Genomic DNA, 16100 nt, shown 5'->3' on the forward strand with positions numbered 1-16100 from the left:
TATTTGAAAAACGTTAAAGTTGGGAGAAACAGACAGAGTACAGAATTAGAAATTTGGTTGAGTTTTTACTTCAGTTTATTTTTCGCTTATAAGGTGTATAGTATCAGGTATTTTGGAGTACCCAAACATCTGCATCCAGTACCAGTTTGAAATATAACTTGGCACAAAGAAGCATCTCGAGAAAGATAATGTTCCAAGAAGATCACTTCACCCATATTTCATTCGGTCTAGAAATAATGACGTTCAGTTGACGTCCAATTTATTCTTGGATTAATCAATGTGCATCCGGGAATTTATGGTGCCATAAGTAATGATGTGAATAAATAAGGCAATGTTTGCACACAGACACAAAAATGTTTTTATCTTTACAATTTTTGTCTAATTAAGGATCAATGTCCAAATTGTGCACACGAACTTGGTAAAGGAATGAACTCTGTATGAAGTTATGTGACAGCATCCAACCGAAGGTAAACTCGCCAATTGTCCAATTAAACTTCAAGTACAATAATCTAACTTGGTGTACACCATACCATAATTAATCCTGACAAGGACAACATTACATTGACATAGTTGAAACTTACGATTTCCAGGCACCTTTTTCATGTAACTCACTCCCTTATCACCATACTACGAGTAACCCGCTAACGCAGATATTATTTGATTTATAAAGACTCGAAAACTGTTAAATCATGTATACACTCATTTATGGCAACATGCAAACATATTTACTAGTTATGGAGAGCAAAGGGTTACAGTTTTCTGAAAAAATGAACATTATAACTACGATTTTTTTGGATAGTTTAGTATCAGTTTGATATTTTTAAAGCTTATGCTTATACACATACAAATCTTTATTTTGAAAATATAATGTCGATAACAAAGCAAATAAGTTTTAGCAGTGTCCTTTTGTCCTTCTTGTACGCATTGTAAATTCTATGACTTTACTATTGTTGTTAAAATTTTATGCCTGGTATTTTGCTTTGGCACTCATACACTGTTGTAATTTTTGCCATGTGGAAAAAAAGAATAGATTGACTGCATATATAAACCTCTTTTATTGTAATATTGTATGGAAAAGACAAGAACACATTTCAAATGCAAAATTTGTTGAGTTGCTGTTTTAAATTGAAAGTTACCCAATATCTCATTTTATTGCATGTATATTACTCTAAAATGGCTTATTCTCTGAATTTTTCTGGGTTTTTTTTATTCTTTGAAGATTTTTTTCCCCGTAAGTCAGCCCTGGTGATAAGAACATTGGAAATCATTATATTTATTATTTATAAATTGCCTAAGGTTACTCCCATTGTCGGAAAATGAGAGGTCATGTATGAAGAAAACATCTGTTTGATCCTGTCTGTTCCTCACTTCACAGCATATGGCATAACACTACATGTTATATTGTTTTATTGTCAGTTGTCATCTTTTGCAAGGTTGGTGAATATATCAACGGTTGATAAAAAATAAATCATCTGTTCACAACATACCGGTGTGTGGAGGGTCAGTCATGGATGTTAAATTTGTGGTAAGTTGTTAGTAAAAAAAAGATTCAGACTTTATTGTGATATTTTTATGATTTTGAAATTAAGTTTTATAACTATGGATTCAAACAAATTTGGTCCTCCAATAGTTGTTAATGGAAAATAAAAAAATAAATAAAAAATCGATGTAAATTTCATTGAATACGATTTTTTTTTGCTCTTCAATTTCCGAGACTCGATATTATAATTGTCCTTTCTTCTGGAAGTGACTAATGTCTTAAAACATTGAGATCAAACATGCTTTTAAACAGTACGACTCGTAAGAACCGCTTTATTATTATAGATGAAATGAAAAAGAAATTCCAAAGTCTATCAGAAATAAACCCATCACTTTCTACATTAAGATTCTTCTAAATTAAGATGTTCGAATGTAAAATTTCGGATTGAAACTAGAATCATAATTGTAAACAAATTAAAACAGTTATGATAAAAAGTAAGTTATTTTTATACAAAAATATAAAAGTTGGTCCAGATAAAGAATTTAACTTAATGTACCACGATTTTATTATCAGAATGTGTTTCACCGAGATAAGATAAGAAAACTTTATTTTGATTCGGCATGGTTTAAAACATACAAACATAAGCTCGTGAGCTTTTCACCGAATATATAAAACAATAACACATAAAATAAAACAGATATACATACACATATAGACATAGAATGAATATGATATACACGAAAGTCAATCAAAGCATTCATATATGTCAGTATAAGCAGAACATATAAACACACATAAAATGAAGAGTAGCCATGCAAAGCAATCAAAATCATTAAGCACTATAAGCAACTAAAAAGTAAATGAAAAAAAAAATGAAAAAAATTAACGTATATGTTACAACAACCTTCAAATTGAAACGTGTAAATATTTTACAATTCCTATAGAAGATTAGCATGCAATCTATGTCATGTTCTTAAAAACGAGGAACATTTCCTTTTGGAGTTTAATATATGAATAAGATATTAAGATTAGATCTATTTAAAAAGTTTAAGTAGGAAGATAAATTTATGTCACTTCCAAAAGACCCCCCCCCCCCCCCCCCAAAAAAAAAATATAATGATTTAACCCTATATAGCTATAACAAATTAAAGGCAAAAAATCCGCTCTAGAAACAAACCCTATTTTCCATGCAGTTGCAGCCTAAAGTTTCCCGTCCTTCATCCTGGTCGTCCCATTTTACAGAACCTATAGATACATATTTCAGGGGCGTAGCTACCTTCTTAATGAAGTGGAATCACAAACTAAAGGGCGAGGGGTCTGGGCGCCGCCTAAGGCCCCCAGTAGGCCCAGGGCAAAGCCCTAGTAGGGGGGGGGGGGGGGCGGGGGGGGGGGGGGGGGCAGGAGGGCGAAGCCCCCCCGGAAGATCCGCATTTATAGCGCTTCAAAACAATCACAACCGTAATAAAAATTGTACACTTTTGTTGTGGTTTTTTGGTCAACTATTTGTTTAACTTCGAGTCGAATGAAGACTAAACATTGTCGTTTGCGTTTTTTGTACGCCGTGAGAGCTTTTAAAATCATGGAGATTTGTCCCATATGCTAGTATTTGTATTGAGCAAAGTAGATGAATAAAAAAAAAACAATAAACAAAACACAATACTATATGTGGAGTTTCTGTTAGAATAAACATCTTTGGATACCAAATACTTGGTGGACACATTCTCCAATATTTTGCTGAACATATGGATTTAGATGTTTAAAAATTCTGTGGGTAAACTCTACATGCAAGAGAGAGATAGGAATGTCTAATTTTACGCAGTTAGGAATTCTCGAAGTTGAAATTAATGAACTTTTTCAGAGGGAATGGTACTTTGATCACGATCTTTTCATGATCTGCGTTTGTTAATCATCCAGCTAATTAACAACTACATGTGCATTCGACCAGTTGTATGGCAATATCTAGATGATAACAGTGAAGATACGTGTATTAAAAGTTTGGTGTTTCTTTCGAACAAGAATCAGCAGTTTAGTGTCCGACTCGGACATAAAATTCGTTATAAAATTGAATGACCAAATAGTCCAGTAAAACGAGTTAGAATTAACAATTTATTTAAATGCTTTTACAATCAACTATTCGTATAGCCGGCCCATATAGAAACGACTTCGAAGTATCGAATCTATATACAAGATGTTTTTTTGGAAAATAAATAAAAACGTAATACATGTACTGGAAAATGAGTACTTTCTTTATAATAACAGCAGTTCCAACTTCTCATCTATTAGTTTACGGAAACTATTGATTGATCGAATGGTTATTAATGTCCAGTAGCAAATATTACATGCACACCAGGACGGGAATACGTTTACGTGTTGTGAAAATGAAGTATTCGTGTTGTCAAGACCTACATACTTGGTCAATTTTGAACTAGTTCACAAGGTAACAGTCATTATTCCCGGATCGATACGAGTTAAAGTCTTCGTTCTAGTAAGATGTGTGTTTTGGAGCGAAGCGGAAAATAATAATTTTCAAGTTTTTTTGTTAATCCTAAAGGGCTTATGTTGTTTTTTTTGCACTCAAGGCGAGTATACGTTATGGTGGTGGTACCGACAACTATGTAGCTGTTTTTTTCCCTAAACAATGTGCTTAATATAAAAAGTTCCGCCATGTTTACACCAGTTGTATGTATTTATCGTCTTACAGGATTAAAATTTCGCTGCATGTGTATTCCTCTTGCTCTTATTCTTTGTGTAGTTTTTAAAATGCATACATAGAAAGACTAATTCCTATAAGTTAACTTTGTCCCTCTCTCTCTCTCTGTTTTTTTTTTTTGATGAAAACGACGTGGATGCACGTGCTGTCATGCCTCCGGGTAGCTACGCCCCTGTATTTGATTAATTGTAAATTTGTCCTCATTATAAATATGCATGAAATATTAGCCACTGGACGTTAAGCTCACATCTATTGATCCAAAACTCCAATAAAACATTGTTACGGTCAATGCTGAGAATTTTAATTAAATTGGTAAATGTTAATTTGACAGACCATAGAGACTTCTGTTCTCGATTCCGTTAAATTTAATCATTTATTAATTGGTTGTAGCTTGTTTAACGTTCATCGGCAATAATTTCGAGAACAAATACACAATTAATAAAACAAAATAGGTTCTGAAAGGTATGAATACATGGATGAAGGGCGGAAAAGACTGCCACTGGACAGTGAGGTATGTTGGAGAGGAGCAGAAATTTTGCCGTGCAAACAGCTAATGTCAACGAACTCCTTAGAGAGTTGATTCAATATTTTTTTAACGTGCGTAGCGTGGCATTCACCCTACACAGGGTATCGATTCTAATCTTTCCAATCCACTGGACAAGGCTGCGTATTTATACATATCGCACAGCGAATTGGACGCATAATATTAGCGAGAGTTTAACTTCCGAGCGGGAGAAGTCAAGGTATGATCAACATTACTTTTCCCCAGTCATCCCTTGTGAATTTAAGTGTTTTTAAAATAGCAATGGTTAATAATGGGTTAGTAATTTTTTGTAGAATATTTATCCTTCATTTTTGAGACAGTACAATGAACATTATATTGTCATTGAGGGGGGTATTGTGTATCAATAAAATCGCACGATAACGGTCGAAATTGTTCCTGTCATAACCTTAGGGGTTGCCAGGAATGAAGGGATGATACATGGGACAGCAGTTAAAATAGGAACAACGCTATTACCATTAAACGCGTTTATTGCTTTTTCTATCTTAATAATTGCTTGAAGGCTAAAGAACTCACACCTAGCGTCCGGCTCAAGATGACCACTGGGGTCGATTTAAACTTGAAACTACTACATATCTTTTTGTACTCGGAATGTGTATTACATAAGTAAAGTAAATTTACAAGTAGTGCGTTTTATATTGTCATTAAACTAGTAACTGAACTATGCTTATACTTTTTTTTATTGTAAATAAATTATTATATTTCATTCACTGACCGACATATTAACATAAATATTACTGTAAAGGACAAATCAGTTGACAGGCAATATACTTGTAACGTCAATCACTGTCCGTCACACCTGTCACTTCCTCACTACAAAAAAGAAGCGGTATTATCATACCAGGGGCTGGATTGCTGATGTTTAATTAAAGAAACATCGTGTACTACCTAAAACACCTAAAGCCCAGAAAGAGTACGTATTGTTCCGCCCTTAATTTGTCCTGCATAGAGATAGACAAAACATTAATTGTTAGACGAATAAAAATGCGTTAATATTTTATTTGCAGTTTCGGTTCAACATGTCAATGTTATATTACAAATCTGTAGAAATATGTAACGTAACTCATTTACTATTCCCTTTAAACATTTCTCGGTATACATTTTTTTTGTACTTTTACTATGAATACTCCTCTAACACATTTTCAAATACCTAGCCTCATTATATTTATCATATACTGGTGTAAATAACGATTGCACTTTACAATACATTGTTGCATACAAAGCGTTTTTATGGATTTTCTCCAATCAGAAACGCTCAAAATCAAAAGTTTGAAAGTCAAGGAAACGTATACTTGAGGAGTTATATGATCCAAAAGAGACCTTGAATGAACAGCTAAAAAATACATCTAATTTCAAATTTGCCTGACGGAAATGAAACCTTAGTTTCTTAATGAATTGAAATTTTTATGCAAATAATGGAATGTGAGTTATATATAACGGGATGCACCATACCCGTTCTATCCTATTTCTCTTTTCTGGTTTGTAGCATTACTTGAAAAAGACTTTGATTGTTGTATTGTAAAAATTTTATTTTACTTTTTTTCAGATATGGTCGTACGTCCTTTGCTGTTTAGCAAATATTGTGAAATCCTTTCACTCCAATTCCATGAACAGATTTAGACCAATGGGGCAGATGAAACAACCACCTCCAGGTGTGTTCCATGTTGGCCCATTACCACAACACCGACAAAATCAAGGCAGAGTTCACGTTTTCACAAATCCTCGTAAGTTATTGCTCATTTTTAGAATTTACACGTGAAAGGATTTTTTTATTTTTTCCCCTAGGTTTAGTTTTGAATTTTTGTTTTGTTTTGTTCTGTTTTGTTTTGTTTTGTTTTGTTTTTTGTTTTGTTTTTTTTTTTTTTGGGGGGGGGGGATTTTTGATTTTGGAAAGGACCAAATGTCAGGAGATAACAATAGTCCCATACTTTTCAATGAAAATACTGCAAAAAATTATCCAGATTCCCCCCAGAGAAATTTTATTAGTAGAACCCTTAAAAATCAGAAGATTTCTTCCTTCTTAATGTATACTCTCTAAATATGCTTATCAGACAATATTGAAATAAGCGATATACTTCAGATTATTCTCCTTCAACTGTTGTATGTTTTATTGGATTAAACAACAATTTTATAACCATCTTGAGTTATAGCATAAGTGCTAGAAGGCTTACATAACATATATGTTATTTGTGTCAAATTTAAACATGAGAGAAAACCAGAATTATTATAATAATTAATGACACTAAAATAGACTAAGATCATGTCTACGAGCACCTGTTGCTACAGTTTATATTGAAGTTTGAAAGTTCGTTATTATTGTTGTGTATTTTCAGTGTTTATGTAGCTGTATAAGCCGTTTAATCTCAGTCAGTTTCTTATTCTATATGACCTATAAAACCTTTGATAAAATTTCGTTTATTGATAAAACTCCATTTGAAAAGGCTGACATTAATTTTTGTAAATTTTTGCTGGGCACCAGAAAAATAGCTTCAAATATAGCAGTCCTATCAGAACTAGGAAGAAGCCCCCTTGAACATCTATCACAGTCTCTATCTTACCTAGCAAGACTGAATTCTGAAAATATAAATCCTTTACTTGAAGAAGCATTTATATTGTCAAAACAGCTGTACTCTTTAAAGCCCTTGATTAAAAATGAATTTAAAAAAAATATAAGAATATTTTTGAGAATAGAATAAAAAGTATGATCAAACTATTACTTTATAAAAAATCTATTTAAAGTTAGCTTGGAAAGAGAATTTTATTTAGCTTCCAATAACTATTCTATAAGAAAATGCTTCACACTAAAGGAGAGGTGAAATATACTAATTAAGGGGACATTCAAACTCATAAGTCGAAAAATGTAAGTTGAGAATTAGTGACCATAAGTTAGAAATAGAAAAAAGGTCGCTATTCATAAAATTCCGAGAAAGGATAGAATATGTTAACTGTGCCACTTGCTGTAGGATGAAAAACACTTCCTCCTTGAATGTAAAATTTCCAAAATCTAAGGGATAATCTATTTTCAAAATTGTTTACCTTCTCAAAATTTTACGTCACCTACCGAAGAACAAAAAGTAAAAGAAATGCTAAACCCCTTCATCATGTAACATGTTGAAAATATTGGCTCCTTTATAAAACTGTCATAAGAACTGAGGGCAGAAATCCTATATTTTTATGCCCCCGCCGTCGCGGAGGGGGCATCAAGTTTTACCCTTGTCCGTCTGTACGTCCGTACGTACGTCCCAAAATTGGTTTCCGTTCTCTAACTTTAGTTTGCCTCAACCAAATGTTATGAAACTTACACACTATGCTTATGACCACAAAACACAGATCAAGGTTGAATTTTGGTGGCGTCACTTTTACCGTTCTAGAGTTATGCCCCTCTACAAATGGAAAAATTGCTGGAATATTCGTTTCTGTAATCTAACTTTAGTTTGCATCAGCCAAATGATATGAAACTTATGCACAATGCTAATTACCACAAAACACAGATCAAGTTCGAATTTTGGTGGTGTCACTTTTACCGTTCTAGAGTTATGTCCCTTTACAAATGGAAAAATTGCTGAATTTTTCGTTTCCGTTCTCTAACTTAAGTTTGCCTCAACTAAATGTTATGAAACGTATACACAATGCTTATTACCACAAAACTCAGAGCAAGTACAACTTTGGGTAGCGTCACTTTTACAGTTCTTGAGTTTTGTCCCTTTATAACGTTATATGCAAGCGGGGGCATCATCTGTGTCCCATGGACACATTCCCCATTTATTTTCCATGTGTTCATTTATTATAGAATTGTTATTTCTTTGCAATATAATGTTTGTTTTTGTTTTTTGTCACAAACTAAATATGTTTATATGAGAATAAAGATATTATTATATGATGATAAAGTTAATCTTAATTTTTGTAAAATACGCCCTTAAGGATCAAGCAATAACACAGCAATTTTAACATTTATCATGAAATTGTCGACAGGGCTCCTACACCATCAGTTCAAAAAAAACTTTTTAACGAAGACTTCAATGTGACAAACACGTTCAAGGATAGACTGACTAATTTACTTATTGGATAAGGACAATACACGATTTTCTATAACTGGTTGGACAAGTACAAGATTTTATAGTTGGTCGATTGCCATAGCTGTGACTTAACTACTATATTTTATTTTTTTCATTAGATAGTCAGGCCCACAGCTTTTCCCTTATTTAAAAAATAAAATCAGATACGTAAACTGGACTATCAGTACAACACTTATGTTCTAATGTTCTAATTACAATTGTTTTGGAAAACATTAAAGATGCACTCACTCAGATAAATGCAGTTTAGAAGACCATCCAAAAGAATAAATTTAACTGACTCTTGAATATATTCTAACTCTTGTCATATAGTTGTGGACCAGTAACACTTAATATTGTGAAAGTGACGCATGATTATTCTATTATTCTATATATGCTTCTTTGCAGTGTTATTATACTTTTAAGTATTGTAGCTTAAAAAAATGCAATCGCTCATGGCGCAAAGCACTAATTGTTTTTCTTTTCTTTTAGCAATACCAACTACCCATGCACCACCGTTGACAACAACTCCGGTTCCAGTTCCCATAGCAACAACAACACCAATACCAACAACAACAAAACCGTATGACTGGGGAATGTATTTTGCAACTACATATCCTTCTACAAAAAAAGGAATGTGTCCCGATTTTGATGCGGTACATGCCAATTGCTATGGACGTTGTCATAGAGACGATGATTGCTTTTATGAACGTAAATGTTGTCGAGACGGATATGGATTTGGATGTTGTATAGACCCCGTTCAACCTGGAATGTTCAACAACTTTTTTGGAGGCGGTCCTACAACTAATGGTTTCTTTTGGAAGAAGAAATAAATATATTGAATAGTGAGTGTATGTGTGTGTGTCTCCTTTCTACAAATACTCAAAGCAGTTTGCCATGGACAAAATGTCACAAATTGTTTAACATATGTTTCCGAAAGGAAAAACGAACAACGATTGGACATCTGGTGAAGCCTTATTAAGAATACGTTTAGTTATGCATGTTGCTAGAATTCTAACGTGGGCTCCAGTTCCTAAAGCAAGAATACAGTTTGTAAAGTTCCACAGAAACCTTTTATTAAGATGTTTAGTCGTTTAATTGTTTTTTAATGATAACCTTACACGAATTGTCAGTTCTTTTGTTTCGCAGTTAATAATAGACCTCTTCAATATGATGTTTCAAGCAAATAAAAAATAGAGTAACTTTTTCCATATTTAGAGCAATAATGTTGTTCAAATGTTCCCATTAAAAGAAAAAAGGACGGAAATATAATGATGTATTTTTTCATAGTTTTATTTGCAACTGTGTTCCATTTAATGTATTCATAACATGTTATATGCATTCAATAATCCAACAAAATATCCACATTGTTATATAAATCTTAGCTAAAAAGCTCGAACAGTTCATAATATGAGTTAAACATCTAGCATACAAAATAGGAATGTACTGATTTTGTGTCATGGATGGATACCCCATATCCTTTCTTTTTCTATTATATGGATTGATTCTCAAGTATTACTTCATATACACATTGCTTACATTATATAGATCTCTTTACGTTGTAGTCAATCATCCTATATGAAATTTGGTTGTTTTTTTTTCATCAGTAATTAAAAATCATAAAAGTATGTGTTCAAATGTATTGATTACTCAGGAATACAAGGTAGTCAAGCTTTTTTTTATGTGTTTTAATTTTTCTGCTTGTTAAGATTTGTTGCATAAAAATTAACATGGAATTTCTTCACAATTTAGATTTTGCTGCACCTCATGTCCAGTAAATAATCAATACATCACACAAATAAGCAATACATTGCAGAAATAATACATACATCATTGCATACAAAGTTTTCTTATCTTTCCATCTCTAATTTTCCTATCTTTCCATCCGTAGTTTTCCTTTCTTTCCATCCCTGCTAAAGCAGTTTGAATGATCTTTCCATTAATATACTAGTAGTCTTTTAAGTATTTTCTACATAGTTTCATAGTATGAGAAATATGAAAATTGTCAGGTGTTTTCCTCCGATCAGATTGAAATGAGAATTATATATTATGAGGGACATTCCCACCATTATTTATATTTAGTTTGGTATAGATTGGCCATGGAATTACAGAAAAGAAGACGAAACTGTGATTTAACTTATGGTCGAATGAGGAAAATATAAAGCATCATGTGATTCTATCAAGAAGAATGATATTTTTAAGTAAGCGTATGAATGTATTCGCCAATGTACATGCTTATATATACTCAATCAAAACATGTTATACCCAGATCTTCACGAATCTGTTTGGAGGCGTACGTCCATAATCTATGAACAATCACGGTCAGGTATGTACACGTTTTTCCGTTTACAAATCTGCCTCTGTGAAACCTTACTTTAGAATAGTAATACGGAGAAATTTCTCTGAAAAAAAAAATTATTATCTGGTAGGGTAGCCGGATACTAAAAATTTCAACTGCATTAGCGGAACAAATTTAAAAGAAAATACATTAAACATTCATTGTTTTCCCGCTTCCTGTCTAAATCATTGTTCTGTTTTTCAAGCAAGCATAATTTGATATGCTCAACAGTATTACTCTGCCATTTTAACCTACGTTCAGTTTGGAAATATTATCCTTGTTCTGCCAATCCCGTCATTCTCTATTCCATCTTCTCTGTTCTGTCCCTCAACTAAACATCTGTTTCTATTTGTCGCTTTTTGAATTTGTTTGCTTTTCTGTCCTCGCAATCTCTAATCTATTTGTCACCGACATTAACCTTTTATCAGTCATTTACAAAGGATGTTAATCATTACAATTTCTGTCCTGTCTGACAACGTCTCTGTCCTGACTTACAACGTCTCTGTCCTGTCTGACACCGTCTCTGTCCTGACTTACAACGTCACTGTCCTTTCTGACACCGTCTCTGTCCTGACTTACAACGTCTCTGTCCTGTCTGACACCGTCTCTGTCCTGTCTGACACTGCTTCTGTCCTGTCTGATACCGTCTCTGTCCTGTCTGACACTGTCTCTGTCCTGACTAACAACGTCTCTGTCCTGACTAACACAGTTTCCGTCCTGACGTACAACGTCTTTGTCAGATGGTTAAATTTAACCACTGAATGAACAACAGAAAATAACCAAGGGTTTTGATATTTAAGAGATGAACAACCGGGTCCTGACTTACACCGTCTCTGTCCTGACTCACACCATCTCTCTCCTAATTTATACCGTCTCTGTCCTGACTCACACCATCTCTCTCCTAATTTACACCTTCTCTGTCCTGACTCACACCATCTCTCTCCTAATTTACACCTTCTCTGTCCTGACTCACACCATCTCTCTCCTTATTTACACCTTCTCTGTCCTGACTCACACCATCTCTCTCCTAATTTACACCTTCTCTGTCCTGACTCACACCATCTCTCTCCTTATTTACACCTTCTCTGTCCTGACTCACACTATCTCTCTCCTAATTTACACCTTCTCTGTCCTGACTCATACCATCTCTCTCCTTATTTACACTTTCTCTGTGCTGACTCACACCATCTCTCTCCTTATTTACACCTTCTCTGTCCTGACTCACACTATCTCTCTCATAATTTACACCTTCTCTGTCCTGACTCACACATCTCTCTCCTTATTTACACCTTCTCTGTCCTAACTCACACCATCTCTCTCCTAATTTACACCTTCTCTGTCCTGACTCACACAACCTCTCTCCTTATTTACACCTTCTCTGTCCTGTTTCTTGACGTCCGACAATATATAGAGGGGCCTAATGGGTTATTTTCGTTCTTCGTGATCGGCGCATTTTCGCTATCGTGATCCGTTTTTCTACAGATTTATTTTTTTTTATATTTTCGTGATCCGTGATCAATGTGTTAATTTTTTATAAATAATATGTCATGTGATTTATATAGTTTTTTTTTCTTGCTTACAAGTATATCTGACAAAAAAAATCGATACTCTGAAAACAGAGAAACCCAACATCACAAGACAACCACAAAGACAACATACGGTCTTCTACAAGAGACACGCATATATCATGTGAACCTCGAGTTAAAAAAAATAATATATCAAATTCTATGTAGACATCTCATTAAATGGACTAATACAGCAACGCCAGAAGAATCAATCAAGGACGAAAAAGTATTTTTGGTGCCCTTTATAGTGTTCAGTGTGAGCCAAGGCTCCGTGATGAAGACCGTACTTTGACCTATAGTGGTTTACTTTTACAAATTGTGACTTGGATGGAGAGTTGTCTCATTGGCACTCATACCACATCTTCTTATATCTATTTGCTGTTAATGTTGTAGTTTGCAAAAAAGGGGAAAAGATACCAAAAAGGGGCAATTAAATCGTATGTCGGAGAAATGCATGAAAAGACAAACAGTCAACAAAACATTAAAAAAATCTCTACAGTTTAAGCGCATTAAACCAGCCAAAAATCGTGGGTGAACTCATATGATATGTAAAGGTAAGCATGTTCTTGTTTCACTTGTGGCGCCTGTCGCTAATAAACAATGAAAAGTCGTCATAAATCAAGAAAGGAGAACATGGATTATGGATACGACAAATGGAACAATCATATAAAATGTAAAGGGAAACAGGTTCTTGTTCCACTATTGGGTACTGTCGTGTCGCTTATAAAAGATGACAAGGAGCATTTGACGATGTCATAAACTTTAAGGAAGAAAGGAGAAAATGGATAATGGATACAACAAATGGAAAAATCATAATGATCTGTAAATGTAAACAGGTTCTTGTTCTGTTAGTGGCATCTGTCGCTTATAAACAATGATCAGTCGAATTTGACAATGTCATAAAGGAAGAATGGAGAACAGGGATTGTGGCTACGACAAATGGAACAATCATGTCCATGTGACACATGTATTCCATTAAGGTAAAACGATATAAAGGTATTATTTTGAATGTAATTTAGAAATAAATAAAAGAGTACATAATACGCCTATTTCTAGAATAAGAAACAAACTTCAAGCACTTTCGAAGCGGTTTGTGTTTGTACCGCCGACAAAGCAGCCAACAATGTGGTGGTGGTATGCCGTAAATACTACACGGACGTACCTAAGAATGAAATTTTAAATTCTTCTACATTCAAGTCCGTGCTCTCCACAGAGAGTCATATATTAAACAATCATATCATAACCACATCACAGCTTAAGGCCTCTTCTGAACATTTGAAGGTCCCTACTATGTATATTGGTTACCTAAACTACACATAAAACCAGTAAAATATCGTTTCATCTCGGCCTCTAGTAAGTGTTCTACAACTAATCTTTTAGTGATTTTAACTAGTTCCTTAACTACTATCAAAGAACTTATCATTCACTTTTGTAATAAAACATATGAAAATAGTGGAATAAACTATTTTTGGAGTGTAAAACATTCTTTGGATGTTTTAGATAAATTACGTGCTTGTGATGGTCCTTTTGATTCTGTTGACAATTTTGACTTTTCAACTCTTTACACTACACTTCCATACAATCTTATCAAACAAAAGTTTTCCTATTTAATTTTAAAAATGGTCGTTTGGTAAATCCAAATGCAAATATATTTGCTGTAACTCATTTAAAGCCTTCTTCTCTAACGAGAAAGGTAAATATGCTAAATATACTTACTAGAGGTGTGATGAGATGATTGAAGCTGTTAATTTTCTCCTTGATAATATTTATGTACGTTTCGGCAATAAAGTTTATCGACAGGTTGTAGGTATTCCTATGGGCACCAATTGCGCCCCTTTAATAGCAGACTTGTTATTGTATTGTTATGAATCAAAGTTTATGACCAAACTCAGTAATGACCTGTCTAAATTGCATTTAATTGATAAATTCAAGAAAACTTACCGTTATCTTGATGGTATTTTTTCGTCAAATAATCAAGAATTTTATAAATATACTGCCGAAATTTACCCAAAGGAACATACTTTAAATAAATCAAATATAAACCGTAATAGCTGTCCTTTCCTAGATTCAAATATTTCAGTTTTACATAGGAAACTCTACACTAAAATTTACGACAAAAGGGATGATTTTTCGTTCCCTATTTTTAATTTTCCTTTTTTGGACGGTGATGTTCCTTTTGCACCAACTTACGGTCTTTATATATCACAACTCGTTCGCTATACCCGTGTCTGTTGTGACGTTTTGGATTTTAGTGAACGTATCTATGTATTACTGGTAAATTATTAAGTCAGGGATTTCGTTACCACAAATTACTTAAAACCTTTACTAAATTCTTCTATAGATATAAAGATTTGGTTTAGAAGTTTGGTTGTACCTGTAGAAAACTTATTTCAAACGGGATAGCACATCCTAATTTTTACTGAGATGTTGTTTACTGAGCCCGGAAATTTAGATACGATTCGGCTAAACTTATCGATCCTTTATATACACTTATTCTAAAAGGTTACCAATTCAACACTGTAATTCGATCTTTGAATATTGTTTTATTGGGATTACTATTGATTTTGTTATCAGTAAATTAAAACCAAACTAAATATTATTTTTATAAACATATGCACATTCATGGCTCTAAAATCTGTCGATACCTGTATCTTGGCATTGCACAAGATCATGTTTTTTCTGACTGTTAATGGCGTCTTTACACTAAATCCATTGGATGTTGGATGTGTACTGATTGATATTTTAGTCTTGGATGCATGATTATTTTATTAGTTGTTATTGGCTTTGAACTAGCTGTCAGTAACTGCGAGTATACTCCCAGATCTGTATTTAGTGTCTTTTTGTTGTGGGGATGTATAAGTACCCTGCCACGTCCACTGTCTTTGCTATATGTATTTCTGTTTGTATCCATCTGATGAGTTAAAGCCTTTTTCAATTGATTTTTATAGGTTGTTCTTATGTTGTACTGTTACACCACTGTCCCAGGTTAGGGGTAGGGTTTGGCGCCCGCTAACATGTTTAACCCCGCCACATTCTGTATGGGCCTGTCCCAAGTCAGGAGCCTGTAGTTCAGTGGTTGTCGTTTGTTTCTGTATCATATTTGTTTTTCGTTCATTATTTTGTACATGATTTAGGCCGTTAGTTTTCTCGTTTGAATTGTTTTACATTTGTCATTTCGGGGCCTTTTATAGCGGACTATGCGGTATGGGTTTTGCTCATGTTGAAGGCCGTACAGTGACCTATAGTTGTTAATTTCTGTGTCATTTGGTCTCTTGTGGAGAGTTGTCTCATTGGCAATTATACCACATCTTCTTATTTTTATATTAAAAAAAGAATCTGATATCATTAACAATATAACTGAAAAGATGGACGTGTATAGCTACAAATCGAGTA

General features: G+C 33.8%; 1 protein-coding gene across 1 annotated transcript; it reads left to right on the forward strand.

Annotated features, from left to right (window-relative positions):
* The first annotated feature begins 1485 nt into the window (after nucleotides 1-1485).
* LOC127729399 (uncharacterized) lies at nucleotides 1486-10432 on the forward strand. The gene is made up of 3 exons (XM_052237226.1): nucleotides 1486-1525; nucleotides 6299-6476; nucleotides 9297-10432. Exons 1-3 carry the CDS (start codon nucleotides 1508-1510, stop codon nucleotides 9635-9637), a joined length of 537 nt encoding a protein of 178 aa, XP_052093186.1. The 5' UTR covers nucleotides 1486-1507; the 3' UTR covers nucleotides 9638-10432.
* Nucleotides 10433-16100: the final 5668 nt, after the last annotated feature.

This window comes from Mytilus californianus, unplaced genomic scaffold, assembly GCF_021869535.1.
Source record: "Mytilus californianus isolate M0D057914Y unplaced genomic scaffold, xbMytCali1.0.p SCAF_2, whole genome shotgun sequence".
NCBI classification, from domain to species: Eukaryota; Metazoa; Mollusca; class Bivalvia; order Mytilida; family Mytilidae; genus Mytilus; species Mytilus californianus.

Bases quoted from the DNA above. Each gene is read 5' to 3' on its own strand.
- LOC127729399 (XM_052237226.1), top strand. The intron at 6,477-9,296 runs GTAAGTTATTGC...CTTTTCTTTTAG, and splicing joins TCACGTTTTCACAAATCCTC to CAATACCAACTACCCATGCA.